The sequence below is a fragment of the Ruditapes philippinarum genome, unplaced genomic scaffold, assembly GCF_026571515.1.
Source record: "Ruditapes philippinarum isolate M1 unplaced genomic scaffold, ASM2657151v2 ctg169_1_1_1_1, whole genome shotgun sequence".
Lineage (NCBI taxonomy): Eukaryota > Metazoa > Mollusca > Bivalvia > Venerida > Veneridae > Ruditapes > Ruditapes philippinarum.
This window is the reverse complement of record NW_026863853.1, coordinates 139,755-164,335: the sequence shown is the minus strand read 5'-3', so window position 1 is coordinate 164,335 and position 24,581 is coordinate 139,755. Positions and strand designations below refer to the sequence as shown.

Sequence of the window (24,581 nt, the reverse complement as noted above, 5' to 3'; positions counted from 1 at the left end):
TTAAGTGAATAAATCTATGCTTATTTTATATCATTTAGTATTTAGCACAATGTTGTGAATTCTCGACCATCTGAAAGTTCATTTTCAACTGTTTTTGGAAATGTTAGAAATACAAATCTGACTAAACTATTTATGAAAAACCCTGATCGACTCTTTTTATGAATAAGTGTCACGGGTAATTTCAGTATATCATGTTATTATCACAAAAATCATATTCCAAAGAAAAGCAATTTACTTTTTTTTCTTACAAAAAGCTCTGCGTAAAGACAAGTCATTTCCGGAATGCATACCGGGTCTTTTATTTTAGACGTGAATAAATTGTCAGTTATTCCCCTTATAAAAAATTACGACATTTACACTTCAAAAGTGACTGTCTGACTGAAGTCAATTTAATTAACATTAAACACTTAAATTAATGCTTTAGAACAGGTAAAATATTTGCGTTGGCCGTACTGATGATGTAGAAAATTTATTCCACATTAAATTCGTTTAATGACTCCTTTCGCGCTAAAGGCATGTTAAATATGTATAAATGATTCGCCCAAATGACTATTCGCCCCATTACGACTCGCCCTACATTAACACAAGTATTTAAATTTTCCTTAAGGTTATCATAATTATGAAATCATATAACTTAATGTTTGTTTTGGTATATTTGTTGAATTAAATGTTCTCTGGAACAGAAATTTTTCATTTTAACTGTTGGGTTATCACAATATTAAAATTCATAATGATTTGCACTAGTTCAGTGACGATTGCCCAACTTCAATAATAGTCTTTCACCATGTTCTTAATCATTTTCCTTCAAAAAAGTTAAAGTTAGATATTTATACTCAGGGATTTACCAACCCTTTTTATATTAGGGGTCCATTGGACACAGGATCTATAAAAACAGGGGTCCAACACAAAATTTTGGGGGTCCACTTCCAGACAATTTTCGAAATTGCTGACTGCTTACAGAAGAAGTTCACTAAGATTGCAATATAAATGACTATTGTAAACAATTTTGGATTTATTTCTCAAACAAAAACAACTTTTTAGTATTTTGACTAGAAACATTCGTTCATTCGAAGCTCTTTTCACTTGTATCTATCTAACCAGACAGACGGGAATGTTGTGTCACGTTTCTGTTTTGTGGATTGTTAAGATGATGTACTTGTTCAGTTACAGGCGACAAGACAGGCTCATTGTCATCTCATTTTTGTTTCGGACCACCCCAATTAAGTCAGCCTGTAAACCGAAAGTACTGTCATAGATAACGGTAACAACCGTGTGCTCCGACTGATAATAATATCCGGGACACATGGGTGCTCACTAATGATTGGTCGGTATTTTAAATGCAGACATTAACTAGCCAATAAACTGACACGTTACTATAAATACCAATTGGTGATTCCCATGACCTTCACCACTAACCAAAACAGTTTAGATATCATAAAAATACGGAAAGGAGAGTAACTCTAAACAATTTTTGTGTGGTCATGATACTAAGTATTTATTTTAAAATATGGAAATTACAGTTACTTTAGACAATTTTTCTGCGTCCATGTGTACGCAGAATTTATTTTTTGTGCATACAGGATGGCATTTTATGCGTATATGACGCAGGATCCTTCGTCCGGTAAATCCCTGTATTCTTTGCATCTGAGTCTGGTGAAAAAGTTAGATATACTTGGGTGGCCATGATTCGTTACCCTAAGCATTTTACAGTGCTAGTTTGATACACTACATTTCCGTATGATCCAAGCTTTCTATGATAAAGAAATTTTGCAGATACATTAAATTTACTGATGTATAAAAATATACAACTGTTTTCTTTATTAACTGACATTTGTTGAGACTTTCTGACATACAAAGTAAGGGTGTTGACTCTAGGACAGGGACGAATTTAGGACACCCGACGATATATTCTTTGATTCTGGCTCTGGTGAAAAAGATAAGCTCTACCAGTTGGTGGTATACATCTAAATACTGCATCTTTTCAGTTAAAGGCTTTCAGTTACTTAATTGTGCTGAAACTTCTATAAAATTACAAGAACAACTTAATGTAATTGATCAATTTTGCTTGAACACAGGCATGGAAATTAATCTTGACAAAACAGAGATAATTGTATTTCGAAATGGAGGTCGTCTTCGTAATTATGAATCTTGGTCTTTTCGCAGTCAGCCTGTAAATTAAACTGCTGTTTATAAATATATGGGTTTGTTATTCACTCCACAGCTATCATGGAATGTAGCTCATGATAAATTAGCTTCACAAGCTCAAAGAGCAATTTTTGCTATCAAAGGTTATGAAAAACCATTTGGTAATTTTCCCATAAAGGAACACTTTAAAATTTTTGATACAATGATCAAACCTATTCTTTGTTACGGATCACAGATTTGGGGATATGAATTTGGTCCAACTATAGAATCTGTTCATAATATGTTCTGTAAGGGTTTATTAAATGTTCGAAAAAATACAATTACAAGCATGGTGTTAGGTGAATGTGGTAGACTCCCACTTTGTATTACTTATTATACAAATTGCATCCGTTATTGGTGTAAGCTATTAGTTATGCCACCATGCCGTTACCCAAAACAATGTAATTTAATGTTAAAATCACTAGATGAAGCTGGAAGAACTTGTTGGGCTAGTAAAATACAAATACTTTTGTACAGTTACGGATTTGGCTACATTTGGATGTGAATATTTTTGGTAGCATTTTTAAACAACGCATAATAGATTGTTATACTCAAAATTGGCATGATAATATTAACAATGCCAGTAGATGTCACCATTATTGTTATTTTAAAAGCTTATTAAATGTAGAACAGTATCTTCTAATAGAAATCCCTGTAAAACATAAGAAAGCATATGCTAAATTTCGATATTCAAATCACAAACTTAATGTTGAAATCGGTAGGCATTTAAATATACCTTTTCAAGAACGCTTTTGCAACTTTTGTCTTGAAAATCATTTAACTTATCATATTGACTGTGAATATCATGCTTTTTTTCATTGTAAAAAATATTTAGAAATTAGAAATACCTATTTACTAAACTGGTATAATTCCGGAAATGAATTACATAACTTTTATGAATTACTTTCATCAAATGATATTTTTATAATTAAGAAAATCTCTGCTTATATTTACCACCTCATGATATCTATAGCACAGTAGCATTTAAATGTAATGATTGTCAAAACTTGTAAAAGACACAACCTTATAATGTTAAATATCATATTTTGTATGACATGTATTTTGGGCCGGTGGCCTTTATTTACTGAATAAATCTTTTGACTTGACTTGACTTAATAACTGTAATTTCAAGTTTTTGAAAAACAACAAAATATATATGTTAGCATACTTAGAATAACTAAAAAATAAAGTTGTCAACAATCTGCAAATAATGAATAATTGTGTGAAAATTAACAATTAACACTTACTCATAACATTAATTTATTTATTATAAGTTATATAACTCTGAAAGTTATATAAAATATACACAGTTTTTCCAGTTATCAAATGTGTCCCCAAAATTGGTAAGTTGGGCCCAAAAATTTGTTACTTCAGTTTTAAAATTGATTCATTCAATTCCAAAATAGATTCTCTGTTTCTCATGCTTTTAAGTCACTGACTATTTTGTTAGATAATTGTAATGTTTCATGAAACAATTTTGAAAAGAGATACATTTTAGCTTTGTGAATGGTGCCCTATTTTGGTTCCAAAACTATGGGGAACAAAGCTGTTGGCAAATGACCATTAGACAAAATGTCCCAGAGCGCTTGTCACAGAAAAAATTTTACCTCAGTGGCCAGAGGTCTGAACCAATTACCTTTGGATTATTTTCCATTTCTCTCCCTATTGAGCTAAGTGGGTGGATTTGTGAGCATACAAAGTTCTTGGATCTGACACTATCCAAGACTCAATGATATCTGTGTCATGTATTTTTAAATGAAAGCCAGGTTCAAGCACAGAGCACAATTTTCTACAGACATCACTTACTGAGTCACCTCTATTATAATACAATTGAGTGCCAAACTATTTTTATATACACAATATGCACACATGCAAATTCATATAAAACAACAATGTAACTTATGATAGGAATCCAAATGCAGTCATCAAATTTAACACTGGCACTGTGGCCCATGGCCAGTGAAAATTAGTTTGGGCCAGTGTACATTTTAAGAAAATTTAGTTAAATATATAGTAGAATAAAATCAAAACTGGAATTCGGGCCAGTAAATTCAAAATCTTAAATTCGCTGACTGCAAATGTGTTTTACAACAAGTTCATTGTTATGAAGTGTCAGAAAGTTTGTTCTTTATGTCTATGATTTTCACATCTTTGGGAGTCAAATTATTTAAGGGACAAATTCTTGTTCTGCTATAATGTTTTTAGAAATATTACGGTTGATACTTTGTGTCATACACAGTTAGTGTTGACTCTAGGACATGAAAGAATCTAGGGCATTTGACTATACATTGTTTTGTGATAAACAAATTCCACATATTGTTTCATATATCTCATTTTGAAAGTTGTCGTGGTCAGCTTTAATACATATGTTTGTAGTTTAATATTTTATTTCCAGACCTCTACACCATGGAGCAGATTATTAACATGGTTACTGGATGTCTCATCATAAAAGATGTTGATGTATGTATTGTAGTTCAATATAACATTGATTATTTGTGTTATATTTTGTTTTATTGTGTAAACTATGGCACAGCATTGTGATAAAATAATTAAATAAAAGTGTTCTTACTCTAGGTTCTTTACTGAAATTTATAAAGTTAACACTACCGGTAAGTCTTTGAATAAAAAAATATTTAATATTATTATTATGAGTATTATTGTATTGCATCATATTCTATGATATTTTTTATGATTGTATTTTGTAATTATATTTTTCATTATATTTTTATATTCTAATAGAATTTTGAAACATCTTGTTATGTGATTTTGTTGATTCTTTTGTATAATGATGTTGCATATCTGTGCTGTTTGATTGTGTTGTATGATTATGTTGTATTATAGTTATTGTATGACAGTTTTATTTTATAGGAAGGAGAAGACTCGGATGATGATGGTGGGGATGATATACAATGGGTGGGGTACAAAGAGGTTTCTCAGCTTGGTAGAGGAAAATCACTTGTACCATATGAAAAACAAAAAAGAGTAACAGGTCTGTTTTAATGACATATTTGTTTGTATAATTTATGAAATGAATATGTTAAAGAATATGAAAAACCTCTTTTATGAATACTTTTCATACATGCAATGAAGTTCTTATTAAGAATATAGTACATATCACCCCCTATCATTAAGAGGAAAGGAACACAAAAACACTTGCCCATCAACACTGTTAAAAAAAAGGTAAACACTGTTATGCTGGTATAAGACAGCTATCCACCTAACTCACAGAACAAAAAGTCTGCTTGTGCCTAAAATATATATAGAGAGTTGTCGGAAATCTTTCTCCATTAGTTTAGCCTAAAGTAGTTTCAGATTGACTATTGGACCAAAAAAACCTGATAAGAATAATCAAGAGCGGATATGAAAAAGTGACCATCATTAAAACATTTCACTGTTGTTATTCTTTTTAGAGATCATTCATAGATATCACATGCAACATATATATACACGTATATGCATTCCAGAAGTAATCATAGGTATTTGTTACCTGAAAGTCAATTACTGTTTCAATTTCAGGAGAGCTTATTGATCTTAAGACAGGAAGACCACGCAGTGTTGCTGGACCATTTCATTTCACAGACCCCTGGTGGCAGGCGACAATTCTCAGAACAAAGAAGTCTAAGGGAAAGTTACTGGAACCGAAGGACTATTATTCGTTCTGTTATAGACTAAGAGATGATGAGCGGAGGTTTACAGATCGTGTAGTACATTTGTTCTTGAGTAAGTTACAAGATAGCTTGACGGAGGAAGATGATGCAGGGAACAAAATCAACATATCTCCATGGTTTTCAGCTGCCAGGATGCAATTTGAGACATTCTTGAAGTAATTATAATAATTTCCTATCTAACTGGTTTTTTTTACTCTCCTCCACACAAATCTTATTTTTTGCTGTAAGTATTTTCTTGGATAGGAGAGTAAAGATCTTCAAAAGAAACTCAAGTTTTGAGATATTATTGCTGTGTTTGTTCTTTGTGACATTTCAGAAAATTAAAATCTGTTCACATGCCATTGCTTAAAAATGCCACATTTACAGCATTATATGACATATCACTGTTACAATTTTTTTTGTATAAAGAAACAATTAATACTAAGAAAATCAATAAAAGTGGAACAAACAATCAACACAGGACAAGTTTTAAGGTTTATTTAATGACGATAACGATGTTTCGACTCTCACGAGTCTTCATCAGGGTTATAAAATATATAATTAATGTTAATTATGTTTACTTCATACATCATAAAATATAAGAAAATAAGTTTCTTGTCTTTTTAGGCTGATAAATCTTAGTTGAATATAATTGCAATAGGTGTGAACTTTATGTTGTTAAATGTAAATGTAAATCTACAAAATTGTTATTTACAGACAGAGAGGTCAATATGATGACCTTGACCTACTTAACATTGAGGAGAGACTTGAAGCATATGTGGCAAGTTTTCCTGAAGATGAACAAACAGAAAGTTCCTCACATTCTCAGTTTAAAAATGCCATTATAGACTCAGGTAACATTTTAAGTACATCTTCTAGAAATGCTTACTTGTTTTATATAATAAATTATCTAGTATTCATAACTAAGCATGCATGATTTTACATGAAAATGACATTATTCCCAAGTGTAAATAGTGAGTGTACTGGAATAAAATAAAAGTGTATGTTGTTTTAGATTCACACAACTGAATGAATTTTTGCAATAAAACTAACTTTATTTTTGTGTTATTGAAGATTAAGCCAATGAAAAAAACCCTTTAATTCTATTCTTCATAAATTATGTTTGTTAGTTCTTTAGGAAACTTGTATGTCCTAATCTTAATTTTACCAAGTATGGTTAAATGGAAATTCTCTTCATTTATAAAAGTCATTGTGAAAAAAAAGATATTTTGCTCATTTTAATATTGCATTGTAGATGTCTTATGTAAAGATACTTCTTGTTTGTGTTTTTATACATTTCTATAGGTAACTACATATTGACATAACAAAAGGATGTATTATTTCTTCCTTCAGTTGAATTCAGTTTTATAAAAGCAGCAGAATCATATCCAGAACTACTGCACTATATCCCACAACTGTTTCCTGGTAACTTTAAGAAAATTATCTCTCTGGATGAAGATAAACTTAAGAAACTGAAAACTATGTTGACAGACAATCCAGGATTTCTAGCATTTAAAGCAGTAAGTTATGTTTCAGACTTTTTTTCCATTTTTTATTTTGATAAGTTCTTTAAGCATTGACACAGGACTTAAAACCTCCAGAAAGATATTTAAACAGTTCATAAACTTAAAGCAATTAACTTTCACTGACTAACTGATTGATGCTTAATTATTTTAATTTTAAAAAATACAGTTCGAATACTTGTAGTTAAGTTGAATTTTTACATGTATGGATGCTATCCAGCTAGCTTACACATTCTACCCATGCAATTGTGGCTAATATAATGTAAAATTAAGCTTCATGTGGCCATAACAAAAAGTTCAGCATATCTGAAAGTAATATTTTCAATGCAATAAGTTATGTCAACAATATGACTATATTCAGGTTGTCTCGAAGAAGTGTGGTATTCTCGGCTGTGAAACATCATATGATGCACTGACAAAGTCTGGCTTGTTGAGCAAAGTTCCTCAGGATGTACAAGATGCTATACTAATGTATGAGTTTATCAAGAAGGAAACAAAGGAGAATGGCCATACATATGTACACTTCAGTAGAATTTTAGATGTTCTTGGGTAAAACAAATTTTATTTAGTTTCTTTAATTTGTTTAACCATCATCTATGTCATGTGCACTTTGAAGCAAGATATTTTCCATTTTTAGAAAATGAAATTTAATTAAATAACCCTGTATACAGGTTTACAAACATGTTTAAGTTTATATTAAATTTTATTTCAAAGTCGGTCATTGATGTTCTCATGAATCATGAATCAATTTAAAGTTTCAGAATTTTTTTTAACACATTTAAGAAGAGAAGAGGTTATAACTCGAGCTTAGATAATTGCAGATTTTATTAACAGTTATGATAATTACTGTTATACAAACCATGCATTCTAATACTGTTGTTGTTTTTGTTTTTTGTTTGTTTTATGGTAATGAAATCTCTAAAATTAACACTGGCCAGATTAAAGTTTGAAAAGGATGTGTTTATTTCACAAAGACAATTAGATAAGCTTACTAGCTTTTCAACAGCAAATTGGTTATTAGATTGGTAACATCAATGGGCTTGCAGCAGGTGTAAATAATTTCTTCCTTGGGCAACTCCTACATTTCTCGAAATTTCATTGCAACCAAACTTTCAATATTGTTGCATAAAAAAAAAAAAAAAAAAAAAAAAAAAAATATTTTGCAAACCTACAAATATGCATTTGTATTTAGATTTTACATCCTCTCATCCTTTATCATGTAAGCGTGGTATCCCGTTTAGTCAAGCTAAACGTTATAGACGTGTCATTTCCGATGACGGTACTTTTAAGCAGTCTTTAGATACGTTAAATAGATATTTTTCTGATAGAAATTATCCTAAATCTATTATTGAGAAAGCGTTTTCTAAAATTGAAGGCATGTCCCAAAATGATGCTCTAAGTCCCTGTCGTTAAAAATACTAGTTCAATAATACCTTTTACTGTATGTTTTAATACATCTCTGCCTAATATTGGTGAAATCTTAAATAAATATTGGGATCTATTACTTTTGTCTGATAAGGTAAGCGTTAAAAATATACATAACAAGTTCAAACCTATTTTAGCATATAGACGTCCTAAAAACATTCGAGATTATCTTATTAGAAGTGCTTTACTTGATCGCACATTTTTATCTAGCCAATGTTTACGAAGTAGATGTTCACATTGTAACAATATAATTGTTGGTTCCCAATTTAATAGCAGCATAACAGGTAGTTCTTTTTGATTTACACAATGATGTTAATTGTACTACGCGTAATGTAATTTACCTCATTACATGTAAAGGCTGTAAAAAAGCAATACGTAGGTCAAACTAATTAAAATGTATCATGCAGAATGAATAAACATAGATTTGATATAAGAAATTGTGATGTAAATTTAGTTTCACATGTTGCGATCCATTTCGGATCACCCAAAAATAAGTGTTCATTATCAGATTTTTCATTTTTGCCGATAGAAATCATAGATAGCAACATGGACCGGTTATGTAAAGATTCCTTTTGGATTCATAAATTAAATACTTTGATTCCAAATGGACTAAATAATTAAGTATTGTTTGATTTATAATATCTTACATGAATATTTATATGTTTGTCTATTATCTTATTTTTATTAACACTGTCTAATAGACATCTGTATCACTGTTGATCCATTTTAATTCATGTACCAGCTTTATTTATAGCATAAATATTTGTTTCTACATGTTATCATAGTTTTGCCGCTAAACGCCATAACGTTTTTCGCGCGTTTAACGCGTGTTCCGTTATGACGTCGCTTCCGGTAATTTTATTATGTTTTGCACTGATGAAGGCATATAGCCGAAACGTTTGCAATTAAATTAAATTACTAAATGTTCGTGTTTGTGTGGCTTGTCTGATTATAATATTGTTGCATATTATTTGATAATTTTTGGTAGGATAACTGCCTTATGTTTTTACCCTTATGGTTATGTAAAACATGTATTGTCAGAAAGTCTGGTTTTGATTCAATATCCAGTTTCTTGGTTTGATTTTATAGACCAGTTGTTATGCTGTTTGAAGAAGCATTGGAATTTCTGAACAAGAACAAAGTGACAAAGACATTGGTAGAGAATGGGGAAAGACATGTTTTCCTGGTTACACTCTGGATGGCTGAAAATAAAATAGCACATGGCATTAATTCATTGATTAAACAAGATGAGAAACAACCATGGCTACTAGAGGTGGACTGGGATACGTAGGTCAACTTTCCTAAAATGAATCCTGAATTTGTTACTCAGCAAAAGATTAAAATTTATTATAATGATATTTAACAGAATAAAGTATCATTAATATTTATTAATGCATTTTTTGCTGATAATGGTTTATCATTCAAAAGATTTGATACTTCTTCTGAAGGGAACTATGTCCTTGTAGTTAAGCTGTCTAGAGATATAACTTGTATTTGGATCTCCTGGATTTACTAGAACAGATCACATTTGGCTTTACTGTGCCTGCTGAGATCCTTTCCTAGTAAATTCCACTCCGGTCAAATACAAGTTCCAGGTCAAGATACACCTATAAGAACTCTTTTTATCTGTCAGCATGTCGTTTTTTATAAAATACAGTAGAACTTCTCTGAGTCGAACTTCGATTAGTCGATTTTCTCGATGTGTCAGGGTAAAATGAAAGTCCTGATTTTTTCCCCTATATATTCCTTGTAAAAACCTATATATGAGCCGAAATTTTATGTGTCGAATTTTTTCGATGTGTTGACATTTTTAAGTGGTCAGTATAGAATAAATCAAGTACAATTTACCACAAATAAGTCGAAGATCTACTATTATTTTGACAAGTTCGATCTCAATACTTTTTTCACACCTTTTCTAGCTGCGAAGATGATTTCTGTATTTTTGTGTGACAGGTGTTAGTTACATAGCCTTGTGTTCTAACAGCCTTTGTTTGCGTTTAAATGTGTGACAGATTGCTCTAATTGTTACCATTCAAATTACTGTAGTGGTATTTGAAAGTAAACAATAAGAACTACTTTCATTTGAGAACTACTGTGACCCCGTGTCGCATGATAATCACAAAGGGATATATTTACTATAAGCTGGGTTAGTTATTCCCTTTCCTTTTGTTATGTTTTTTGTAACTTGCTTGTATACATAAACGGCTCGAAATTTTGTCATCAAATTGAGACCTATTCATGAGTCGAAGTCCAGATGTGACAAAGTTTTTACACAAGTCCCTTCAACTTCCCGAAGTTTTTCTGTATATTTGATTATATATAGTATAGCAATGTCATTTCAGTGAAGATTTCGATATAAAATAAAGTATATTTGAGTGTATACAATAAAATAGCAATATAATTTCAGTGAAGATTTTGACAGTATAAGACAGGACAATGACCAGCTGTTGGCAGCTAAACTTATTGCCAGTAAACCTGTGGTAGCTATATCTGGTAAAGGTGGTTGTGGTAAAACATATGTGGTAACCAAGGTGATAACTGCTGCCACAGCAAAAAGGTAACCTTATACTATCTAGTTGTTATGGATAATTAAGGTATATCGAAAGTTTAACAAGAAAAGGTTGTAGCTAATAACTTGATAAGAAATGGAAATACCTCCATTTGCAATATGAAAGGTTTTAACCAAATGATGTATGTTTACATCACATATTAGTCTTATTTTTTTAAAGAATTTAACAGCATCTGTAGATTTATAGAAGAGAGGAGGAGGAAGACATCATAAAGATAACACCATAACAGTGAATTTTTATCAAATTATACAAGCAAATTGAACGCAAATTGAAAAAACTGCAGAAAATTCCCAATTTACTTTTGAAGTTTTCAACAATTGTGAACATTTCCTCAAACAAGCTAAATCTTTAGGCATATCATATGCATGTTCATGTTTATCTGAGTAAAAGCCACACAGCATAGCATTGTAGATTATATTAGTAAACAAGAAATATTCTAGCAAATTATAATTGAATCTATAAGATTTATAATGTGATGAGATCTAATTAGTAGAATTATAAAACACAAAGGTATCATTGTTATAAGTTGTAAATTTATTTCTCTTGAAACATTTAATTTCGTTTAAGCAAACTCTTAGTAGACTTCCAGTTACAAATGTTTTTCATGTAGTATTGGTCTTTAAAGTTTAGATGATTTAAGACACACACTGTTCTCTTCATAACTTTAATTTATTTTCTGTATCAAATATTTTAGTCTGTAAATATTAATATATATGTTTTACAGACAAAAGCAGACTGACGATGAAACAAGTTTCCATGGTGATATAGAAGCTGCAGACCTTGCTGATAGGGGAGATGACTCTTATGAATGGAAGGGAGACTATCCTGAACAGAAGGAAGAATGCCCGGAGAAAATAGAGTTACTGTTAACAGCACCAACAGGGAAAGCAGCAAATTTGTTGGGAAAAAGAGCTAAATGTCCATCATTCACCCTGCATCAAGTTATCTATAGCTACAGGAATCAAAAACATGGTATATATGTTAAGTTGACTTGTTACATGTACATAGTCTACCTGATTTATATTTTACGTAACTTTAATTAGGTATTTAAATAGTTAAATTAAATAAACATTTATAATTGAGAAATTTTTTATTTAACTTTTAATTAGGCATTAAAATATCTTAATCATTTTTGGCTTGTCTTTCTCAAAGAAAAATTCTGGGTATTATGATCGCTGTATCATTGTTGTTGTTGTTCTATGTTGTTGTTATGCAAAACTTTTATGTAGCCCATTATTCAAATATGTAACAATGTATCAACAGGAAATTTGGAATACCCACATTTGTAAGGCAGTGGACATTATTCATAAAGCTATATTTAGAGTGTATTTAATTGGTTTTTTTTCGAAATTTCAAAATTGGTTTTGATAATTTTTAACACCTAAATACTCTTGTATTAGATTTATAAATTGGTATTTTCTTATCTAACTTTTATAGTAGGGTCTTTGGTATTAATGTAAATGTGTGTAATTTTCAGACATACCATGGAAACATAAGGATGTTAACACACTGGTTGTAGATGAATGTAGCTTAGTATCAGTGTCAACCTTCTCATTTCTTATAGAACTTCTACAGGAAAATGCCAAACTCAGGAAAATCATTCTTCTTGGTGATGTTAGACAGCTGCCCTCTATAGAACCTGGCAATTTCCTCACTGATACATTTAACTCATTGTCTAGAATAGGTTAAACTATTAAACTTTTATTTTGATCTTTAATAGTATGGTTTCCACTTCACCTAGAATCATATAGAAATGAATATGTAACATAAATCTTGTTAAATTGTAAAAATAAACTTTGAAATTTGTCGAAGAATTTGTTTGAATAACAGTTTTACGTACAGAAGGAACATAATACAGGCTGTCAACCAATTCCTATATTCCTATAAAACTCCTATATTTTGGGTCGGAATCCTATATTTTAAAAAGCCTCCTATTTTTCCTATATTCTCCTATATTTTGAATATTTTTCCTATATTTTTTTTAAAATATATTGCCGAGGAATTCAAAGAGATTTAAATTTTGGTACTGCTTTTGGCCTTTTGTATTTTACAGGTAAGAGAATGTGTATGCCTGCATCAGCATCACATTACTATGCTCAAGGCTGCTGTGCTCCACATAGCAATCTGCATGGTCACCATGAAAAGCAGTGCATCAGTATGTCAACTTTATTTCAGGTGACCATTCAGATGATGGTCATGCATTGCTGTAACTTTTTGCCAGGATGCTAATGCTGTGGTTCAAAGCTAATGCAGGATGTCCGCTGCGTCCCTAAAATTCCTAAAAACATCCTAATTTTTTCAGTTTGGCTAAAATTCCTAAAAAAGTGAAAAATTCAAAGGGAATTCCTAAAGAAGCCCTATTTATTCACTGAAATTCCTCATTTTTTTATCTTTTGTTATAAACATACTTATTACTTGTAACCCTGTCAAAATAATCACGGACATAACTCAGTCAACCATGTTTTGAACATGGTCAAAAATGATTTGGCCATGATTTGCCAACACAAAATTGATGACATTGAAATGGTTTCGTTTTAACTAAAAGTTACTTTGACTATGTCAGTAACATTGCTATTTCATAATCAAAGCATTTGTTGATCATCATGTTGACAGCAAAAATACCAAAAATACTACCATATCATGGTCCTGAAACTCAAATCATAACCATAAGAGTCCACTTATTCTGGAATATCTTGACACTTTTTTGCCAACTTCAGATATCTTGAATTTTATGTTTGTTCATTTTATCCAAATTTTCTGAAGTGGTCCATTTGTATCATATCATATTTAAAAATGATCATTATGAAGCTGTTGTAACACAATCTTAATTAAAAACATGTATAAATAGTTGTCAAAAATTAATGTACAATTTGTTTACTCACAACTCTTTTATGTATATATACTCTATATATTATCTGCATAATATCAAAACAACATTGTAAAGTACTGAATGGGTTAACGTAGACTTTGAAAAATTAATTCTTTCCCTCATACTTATTTATCCTTTTCGATGTCATTGTAGGAGAAATTGCTTATTTTGCCACAAAGCTTTCAATTTCATTCAATTCTTGTTCTTTCATTCATCTGGTACAATTTAGGAAAAGGCAGACTCATATAATTAATCACACTCAAAAATAATTTGGCAGTTCAATAATATAAAGCTCATTTCCAATTACAATGTACACACATTTTGCAATTATGTGATCTAGATAAACTGCAATTGAATGGTCTGTGTGATGAACTTTTTTGATGTGCAATTCTTTGTGTTGATTATAGATGCTTCCCATTTATTCAAATGACTGTACTAAGGCAAATGCCTTTTTACTTCCTGCTTGTAGAAAAAATTTCATTTGTCCATATTCAAAAGCTGCATTGTGCAAGAATTTTACTGTATAAGAATTCCTTTTAGACACTTGTGGTTATAACATTCCCAAAACATTGGTAAAACATGTTCTTTTTGACATGTTCAGCCAATTTAAAAAAAAATGGTTTGAACATGATTTGACTAAGACCATTTCCGAAGGGGAGGCAGTTGACCAGTGAGTCCACACTGGTAGCACCTTTGCTCTAACTAAACTAGAGCATTATTTGTGAGTTACTTTTGTGTCAAATATGCAAAGATTAGCCCTCATCATAGTCCTTTGGGACCTGAGTTTATTTATTTATAAAATTGCAAATTTTAGCCCTAAAATTTCTATTACGTACCCTAACATTCCTAATTTTAGCCCTAAAATTTCTGAAATATTACCCTAAAATTCACCCTAATTTTATGTCAAAAGGTGCTGGACAGCCTGCTAATGGTGTCCTTCACTTATACGGTAGACATTTATCGTAGAAACAGCATGTGTAAAAGTAAGAATAATTTACATTTATATAAACATTGGTAAGTTAAACAATTTAAGTTGAAAACTCCTATTTTTTGCCTCTAAATGGTCCAAAAACTCCTATATTTCCTGCAAAAATATTCCTATATTCCTCCTTTATTTTGGAAAAGACCTGGTTGACAGCCTGATAATATTATTATGTACATGTATGAATTCAAAACAGTTTATAAATGTAAAGGATAAAAGGTGATGTAATTTTTGTATATTACTGTATATACAAATATACTGTCCTTGAAAATTTGTCAAAATCTTCAATTAATGAGCATGTATCTGAATGATAATATTAATTGGAATGGTGTAAATACTTAACTTTTGCTGTACTTTACTATGTCATTTAATTGCTAAACAAGGTAACTTCCTTTACAAATTGGTGTTACTGTTAAAAATAGGCATGTTTTTCTCATACTATATACATGTAACTAGATCAGTCTGTTGTTAAAGAACTGTCCAAAAGCTTTCTGATACTTCTTTTCTGTCATTGCCTGTCAAATGATAAACCCTCTAGTACCTGGGGCAATAAGTTTATATTGTTATATCAATTTTTAGCATTTCTTGAAGTAATGAATAGCTTCTCTTTTAACTGAATATCACAACTTGTGACATTGTTACATTTTAAAGGTTGTGGTGTAGAATTAAGGAACAATCACCGTGCAGAGTCAACGAGGATTGTAGAAAATGCTACAAAAATTTCCAAGAAAATTTACCCAGAATTTTACCCAGAACAGTTCAGTTTGAGAAAATTACCATATAGCAATCCTTCATCTAGTGGTGATGATTACACTTCTCAAGGTATTGTGTCTTTATTTTGTTGCTTCATTACCATTATAAAATCAAAGGTCTTCTTACACTTTTAAACTCCGACAATAAAACCCCTTTCAAACTTTTTTTAAAGACAATTTACAATTGATTACAAAAATATGATGTATATAGAAATCAATGGTTTTGGCAGGAACATGTCAGGAATCTAAGAGATTTGCAATTTGAATCAATTGCAAGTAAAAAAAAAGAGAGGTAGAAGAAGCTTATTTTTTTACATTGTGTTTTTCTTTCACTCCTGTATATTCCTTCATTTTATTCTGACCTCATAAATTATGAATATGCCATTGTAACGTTCTTTGGTAAAGATATTTAAACAGACATCACACACCTGTTTATCTTTTGGGTCATAGCTCATAGATATTAACAGATATATTTACATTTTAGTTCTAGCAGCATTATTAGCTTTCCGATACCATTAGTATAGTCTGGTCGGCTTGTACTTCTGTGCAGTTTTACCAGATTCTATCCTATCCTTTTCAGTTTTATTATTAATAGTAAAGTTTTTTTTTTTAACAAAAAAGTATAGGAATATCAAAATATTTTCATGCAGGGATGAAGCATTATGAAGATTTGTACACCTGTTTGGCTGTCACATTGTCCATCTATAGACTGATAAAACAGTGTGAAATGTGAGGGCATCTTTGACACATTGCTAGTACAGGGTTAATTAAAGAATAAAGTAAATGTAAATTTCAGATATAAGTATGGAAGTGATGAAATTATTGAACCATGATTCACTTAAGGATCATGTTACTTCACAGTTTATTAGCTTTACAAGGTAAATACATAAATTATAAGTCAAAACTTCATTTTCTCTGTTTATTGGAAGTGAATTGTTGCGTGCTGCCCTAGGTTTTGTGTATGCGTGTACATTGTATTTGATGAAAATATTAGAATACTCAATTATCATAGACATCTATTTTACATTACATAAGCTAAAATATCTTATTTTGTAAAGTCATATAAAGTAAATTTCTATGAAAGTAATTTATCAAAAACTTTTGTTTGAGACAGTAAGAACATATTTGTATCCATGTTACCAACTTATACATTTTCAAAACTACATTTTGAGAATTTATAATGAATTATTTTTGAAGATAAATCTATGAAAGATAATCAGATATAATTTCTATGAATGTTGTTATTACCAGGAGAGTATGTGACAGTATAAATGACCTCTGTTGTAAGAGGTATAGTGATCATCGTACAAAGGAGTTCGGGAAAATGGTGTTCCGTACTGGTGACAAGATTTGCTGTACAAAGAATGGATATGTCAACTTGTATGAGAAAAGTCATGGTGTGATGACATGTCGTAGCCAGGATACTAAAAAGTTTGTGATATATCATTGTTAACATAGAAAGTTAATGTTCCGAGCTTCTTCTTATAATAAGCTGATGAAAGAAGAAAAACATTGTCATTGAGTAGTCAAAATGAAATGAGTCAATTCATATTTGGGAGGAAATCAGGAAATAATTTCACTTGATTTGCAGTCATTTACTCATTTAAATCTTTTGTTTAACAAAGCTATAATTGACTCGTCTATATATTAGATTGATGCCAAGAAATTAGTTTAGGATTAGAAATCATTCACCTAGTTAATTGTCAAGTTTAGTTTAAGAATTTATATATCAAGGGTCATGATGTTTTAGGGTCACAAAGTGACAGGGTGAGCTTTTGTGATCGCTTTTCGTCCGGCGTCCGTCCGGCGTCCGTCGTCCGTCCTCCGTCCGTAAACTTTTACTTTAAATGACATCTCCTCATAAACCACTAAGCCAATTTCATCCAAACTTCACAGGAATGTTCCTTTGGTGGTCACCTTTAAAAATTGTTCAAAGAATTTAATTCCATGCAGAACTCTGGTTGCCATGGCAACCGAAAGAAAAAACTTTAAATATCTTCTTTAAAAAACCATAAGAGCTAGAGCTTAGATTTTTGGCATGAAACATCTTCTAGTGAGTGTCTACCAAGTATGTTCAAATAAAAGCCCTGGGTTCAAAATTGGCCCCGCCCCGGGGGGTCATTGATTTTCCCTAAATGCATATAGTAAAAACTTAAAAAATCTTCTTTTAAAGAACCATAAGAGCTAGAGCTTAGATTTTTGGCATGAAACATCTTCTAGTGAGTGTCTACCAAGTTTGATCAAATAAAAGCCCTGGGGTCAAAATTGGCCCCGCCCCGGGGGGTCATTGATTTTCCCTATATGCATATAGTAAAAACTTAAAAAATCTTCTCTTAAAGAACTCAAAGAGCTATGGCTAAGATATTGAGCATCAAACATGTTCTAATAGGTGTCTACCAAGTTTGTTCAAATAAAAGCCCTGGGGTCAAAATTGGCCCCGCCCCAGGGGGTCATAGATTTTCCCTATATGCATATAGTAAAAACTTAAAAAATCTTCTTTTAAAGAACCAAAAGAGTTAGAGCTAAGATATTTAGCATGAAACATGTTCTAATAAGTGTCTACCAAGTTTGTTCAAATAAAAGCCCTGGGGTCAAAATTGGCCCCGCCCCGGGGGGTCATTGATTTTCCCTATATGCATATTGTAAAAACTTAAAAAATCTTCTTTTAAAGAACTCAAAGAGCTATGGCTAAGATATTTAGCATCAAACATGTTCTAATAGGTGTCTACCAAGTTTGTTCAAATAAAAGCCCTGGGGTCAAAATTGGCACCGCCCCGGGGGTCATTGATTTTCCTTATATGTGTATAGCAAAAACTTAAAAAATCTTCTTTGAAAAAACCCAAATAGCTAGAGTTAAGATATTAAGCATGAAACATCTTTTAGTGAGTGTCTACAAAGTTTGTTCAAATAAAAGACCTGGGGTCAAAATTGGCCCGGCCCCGGGGGTCATTGATTTTCTTTATATGTGTATAGCAAAGACTTAAAATCTTCTTTGAACAAACCCGAATAGCTAGAGTTTAGATATTAAGCATGAAACATCTTCTATTAAGTGTCTACAAAGTTTGTTCAAATAAAAGCCCTGGGGTCAAAACTGGCCCGGCCCCAGGGGTGTCATTGTTTTTAACTATATGTGTATAGTAAAAACTTAAAAAAAATCTTCTTTTAAAAAGCCCAATTAGCTAGAGCTTAGATGTTTAGCATGAAACATCTTCTTATGGGTGTCTACCAAGTTTGTGCAAATAAAAGCCCTTGGGTTAAATTGGCCCTGCAATGTTGGGGGGGGGGGGCTATATACAGGTGAGCAACCTCAGGGCCATCATGGCCCTCTTGTTTTTTTATTATTATCAAATTCAAAAATGTAAGTGCAATTAAATGCAATTGTATTACTTTAGGAAGGTAAAGGATGAGGAGAGTCAGGGTGGGGTTGAGAGAACTGTAAATGATGATGAAGGTATCAGTCTACTTGGAGAACCTGGAAATCAGTCTGCTCTGGATGGTTCCCTGGATACAACTGCTGCTGGTTCCTCTAAAAACAACAAAGATGGGTCTAGTAAAACTAACCAAATAAGATTATGCAATGGAGAAATCTTCTTTGTTATTGAGGTAAAGGATGTAAATAAAGATATTCAAAACATATTTACAGAGATATGAAAGAGGACTTTTGCATCTGTCCTTAGTTAATATTTTATTTTTCGTTTCTGGAGAGTATGCATTGTATGCATTATATGGGGTATATTGTTTCATTAGAATGTATAAAGGTAAAAATAGTACTTCTGTAATGTTCTGATAATGGTAAATGCAGAATATACAGCCAAATACTGGTATATGAATTTATAAATATTTATGTTTAAAGTTGAAGAAAAGAATCCAGAATTATGTTGACACAACACCATATACACCACATATTTTTCGTTGGATTTGTAAATGAATTTACACATGGCAAGGACAGTACCTAGCCTTAATCATATGAACAGATTCAATCAGACCAAGCTTACAACATTTGCACTTTTGTGATTTTAACTACTTCTGTGCTCTCAATGGAAATGCATATTCTTTTTCTAGATTGAAATTCGAGGTAGTTCATAAATAGCATAAGGTTTAATAGTTCCTTTATATATAACATAGTATATGAAAACATTTTAGGAGCTTGAAACCAATGATGATACTGGAAAAATGCGAACTTTTCTACAGTTGTCTGACAAGGACCCTGAGCAAGAGTTTGTATTTTGGGTAGATAAAAAGCAGATGAAGAAAGCTTGTAAGGTACAGCATGCCTGGGCTAGAACCATCCATACATTTCAGGTATATTTTACAGGAAACATTGGGAGATATGCACTGAACTGGTTATTGAATAATTGCAGGAATGAAATCTTAATACTGAACCTTAATGTAAGGTTAATGATACTTTTTACTATTTTATTGGTCAAAGTGCTTCATTTGTACAGAGTCAGAGCCTTGGGTTAGCTCAGTAAGGCTCTATAGTAATGTACTTTGGAGAAGAAACAATATGTCATTTTAAGAAATTAGTCTAAACAGTGATATGTAAGTTGCCCGTTACAAGATGAATTTATAGCATTGTAAATGGTTTATATTTTACAGGGTTCTGAGACAGACAATGTGGTGTATATAGTTGGTAATGCAAGCTGGAGACAGAACTGGCAGCATGTATATACAGCTGTAACAAGGGGACGTAAATCTGTTTGTATTGTTGGTAGAGAGGATATATTGAGGAACGCAATTAAACGGTCCGAGATTAAACGTCAAACTAGTCTCAGGAAACAACTGTTGGACTTGTTACAGGTATTTATGTTTTAATGTTGCAATTGAAGTACAAAATGGCTTTTAAAAATGAGACATATATATAAATGCACATATATTTGCTTGTCCTTTCATTAATTTGTCACTATATTTGTTTGCTTTATTTGACCCACGTTTTGACATTTATCTTTTTAGTACTTGTTAAACTTTTACAGCTTTGATTATTCATGGCTTCATGAATGTAGCTAGCCAGTGTGATGATAGTTTAAATATGCAAACCTGTTAGTACATTTTTAAAAAGTAGATAACTCATTCTTAGACTGCTTGTAAAATATAGTCACAAATCATTTCTTGAATTCATTCTAAAGTGTTTGCAACAGTAACAACATGTGTTTATAAATTTCAGAAAAGCAAAGATTTTAACACAACGGAAGCTATGCAAACATCATGTATGAATATCACAACATTACATCAACCCTCCACACAGACAGGTGCCATAAAGATAAACAACTTGTTTAATAGGAAAACACAATCATATATTAACTGTCAACAACCAGTGAAAACTGAGATAGCAAGTGAATCAGGGGAAACAACATTAAACAACACACAGATGGTTACCGGTATATTTTGTATTTACCAAATTCTTTACAAATATTTTGTTACTGAATTTATGAAGAAAAAACAAAAAAGCTTAGATACTCGATAACCAAACACTTTTTTTTAAAGTTTTAACATTGCATATACTTTGTGTAAAACTATATTGTTCATGTTGTATTTAGTTTGTGACAAACAGTTACAAACAGAAAATTCTATTTAATTGCTGACTCAATGTAATAAAGTTTGCCTTTTTTTACCAAAACTGTCAAATAAGCTAGAATTATTTTTTAATCGTATTCACTATTCTGAAATTTTATATCTTTTATTCTGCTTACTTTTGATGTTAATGTAATTATATTTGTAGATATTTTGAGCTCCCTGGCATGTGAACACGATGGTATGAAAGAAAACAGTGACATTGATGAATTTGATTCAGATGACTCTGACAGCCTTTTTACCCAAATCAAACCTAGTGCAAATAAAGTTCATTCAAAATCTGCTGATGTAAAAAACAGATTAGGTGCTAGAAATACTAGACTAGATGTACAAACAGAAAATAACCATGGGTTTATGTCTGGGCAATTGTTTGGGGCAAAAAATGAACAGAAAGTGAATTTATGTGATAAAAATGTAGACAATTTTCAACATTCCAGCACAGACAACTGTGATAGTTCTGCTGTGAAAAGAAATGATAATATAGGACTAGAAGCTAGAGAATCAGAGGTTGGAGAGGGGATGGAGAGTCAATCTGGACCAGAATCAGACGACTCTCAGAGTTTGATATCCCCACCTACAACACGTGCTCGATCACGTGCCAAGGCAGCTCAAGCAAAAAATCAGAAATGTGGTGATGTAAATAATGCTCCAGATTGTGTTCAAAGTAGGATGAAATCAGATGTAAATAACTCTAATCAGAATAAAAATACTCAGGTAAAAGGAAGAAAGAACTCCAAGTTGAGTTTAAATAAAGGCAAAATGCCTTTATCATTTTTGGGGAGTCAGAGTGATAAAACACCTTTGAACGTTTCTAGGAATAGGAAATATAAGTATACTATACAGGAGATATCCTCACCCATCACTCCTCTTTTAAATAGAAACAATTTCAGTCCAAACCTAGGAAATGCACAGAGCACAAGCTCGCCATTAAATAATGTGTCTTCAGACTATCATAGCCATATAAGGTCAGGTTTGTCACCTTTGACCCCAGGTTACAACGAGTCATTCTCAGGAAATAAATCTTTGATGTCAGATTCTAGTATTTTACATTCAGATGTTAAGAAAAGTGTAGCATCATTAAATTCTAGTGTTCAACAGGCCATTGGTAGAAGACTGAGTGAGTTAGATCCAATAAAAGAACCAAAAAGTAACGAGTCTGTGCAGTCACAATGGTCCGAAATAGATGAAAGTGATTACATGAAACTCGCTGATGAATCTAATATATTTAAAGCTGGAAACATTTCATGTGTAAATGACTCAAGGGAAGTGGCCAAACCTGGTGCTATAAGGAATACAAGTTTATCGTCAGTGAAACAGGTGCATGGGCTTTCTTCTGTTCGTAAACATTTAAATTCTCCTAATTCTACTAATATCTCCTCAAGCAGTCACTGGTCTGAAGTTGATGAAGAACAGTATATGACCCTGGACCTTGAAGATATAAATAGAATGACATTTAGTACTCAAGACAAGATATTTGAACATAATGATGAAGAATGTAATGTTGCTGATAAAACAAGGGATACATCTTGTGTCATTATGGATAACATGGACAGAAATACTGAGCAAAGAACGCAACCTTCAGATGAAAATGATTACCGGGAAAGTCCAGATCTTTTTGAACCGGAATCCCCATCAAGTCCCTCTCTTCTTGAAACCCCACCAAGAAAAGCAAGTAGAAAACGAGGCCTTGATACATGTGCTAGTGATAATACAGAAGTTTCACCTTTGAAACGATCATTGTCAAAACTGAAATTCTGAAGTTCTGTGTTCATTAGTTTAAAAACTATACAAACATGACCTGAGCAATAATCAATTTTGTTATAGATCAATTTTGTGTTGTATTTAAGATAAAATATATACTAAAAAAAGACTTATGTTAATATATTTTTAAAGTTTATAGAAGCTATTTGTTTTTTTTTAGGCATCACCCTAAATGTCTGATTAAATTTTGTCGCAGAATTGAGAATATGTACACCGTATTGGTGTATTTCCTTTATATTATCATTCCGATGGTGATTTTTGAGGCTTTTCCTTAAAACATTTGTAGTCTCAAATCATTTGAAACAGTTATTTCAGCCAATATATAAATTGTTAGTCACATTTCTCTGATATTTCCATATAGAAAATCATCATGTTTTATGCAAATAATTTCAGCTGATCTCATAAATCTAAATATTTACAATACATTCAATCTAATAGTTCCTTAACTCTTTAATTTGATGTACATCACATTCAAAATGAATTTGTATGATGCAAATTTTAGAAAAGTATGAGAAAGTTCTTCTCCATCAACATTGTAAAAGCTAGGATGAAATTAAAAGGAGTTTTGAATAGCTTGAGAAAGTTAACAAGTTTATTACCTAGGCTGTTTCAGTGATTGCCTTAAATGATTCAGGTACCAGCTTAATTTTCTTATATGAGATAGGATTAAAATATCAAAAACCAACACAATTTATCAATTGAGATAAGAATATTGAACATACTTCCATTCAACTGATCTCGAGTATGTGTTATATTAATAAGTCTCAATTTTAATTTGAGTTACCTCCCTTTGACAGTACTGCTTATATAGCCAGTAGTGTTTGTCAAAGTATAAATACTTCTTTGACATTGAAACATTTTGTTGTTCTGCATAATGATATGCATTGTACCTTTCCTTGGACATATTGTTGTATTCAAAACATCTTGATAAATTACTTGAAAACGTCTGTGGGTCCAATTAAGTGTATATACATGTAATTACTTATTTGATGGATGGAATTAGACGATTTAGCTGGACTTGCCTGTAAAGCGTAGGTTAGTTTAATTCACATAACACACCTACACCCAACTTGTTACCTCTCTTTTTTTAAAAATATTTTTTCAGTATTGTGCAACATTTCTTCTCAAGAATTACCATTGTCTGCTGATAGCTGTGTCTTTATGTTGTGGCAAGTCTTTCTAAAGTAGTGTGGCATTTCAACAGTTAAGCCTTTTCTTGTTCACCTGAGCACCTATGTGCTTTTGCCATTACCGTGTCTGTTGTATATCAAACATAACACTGGTTTAATTGCAACCA

The 24,581-nt window shown here is 31.6% G+C and overlaps 1 protein-coding gene across 1 annotated transcript; it reads left to right on the top strand.

Moving 5' to 3' along the window:
• The first annotated feature begins 315 nt into the window (after positions 1-315).
• LOC132723528 (DNA helicase B-like) lies at positions 316-23,386 on the top strand. The gene is made up of 19 exons (XM_060708258.1): positions 316-429; positions 4,580-4,644; positions 5,053-5,173; positions 5,701-6,007; positions 6,549-6,685; positions 7,185-7,351; positions 7,716-7,903; positions 9,869-10,066; positions 11,187-11,336; positions 12,074-12,321; positions 12,827-13,033; positions 15,852-16,022; positions 16,749-16,830; positions 17,204-17,383; positions 19,345-19,555; positions 20,096-20,254; positions 20,552-20,752; positions 21,117-21,330; positions 21,672-23,386. Exons 2-19 carry the CDS (start codon positions 4,591-4,593, stop codon positions 23,279-23,281), a joined length of 4,605 nt encoding a protein of 1,534 aa, XP_060564241.1. The 5' UTR covers positions 316-429; positions 4,580-4,590; the 3' UTR covers positions 23,282-23,386.
• Positions 23,387-24,581: the final 1,195 nt, after the last annotated feature.

Coding starts and splice junctions, on each gene's coding strand:
- LOC132723528 (XM_060708258.1), top strand. CDS start 4,591: ATGGAGCAGATTATTAACATGGTTACTGGATGTCTCATCATAAAAGAT. Junction 7,904..9,868: donor AGAATTTTAGATGTTCTTGG/GTAAAACAAATT, acceptor TTGATTTTATAG/ACCAGTTGTTATGCTGTTTG. Junction 17,384..19,344: donor CGTAGCCAGGATACTAAAAA/GTTTGTGATATA, acceptor GTATTACTTTAG/GAAGGTAAAGGATGAGGAGA.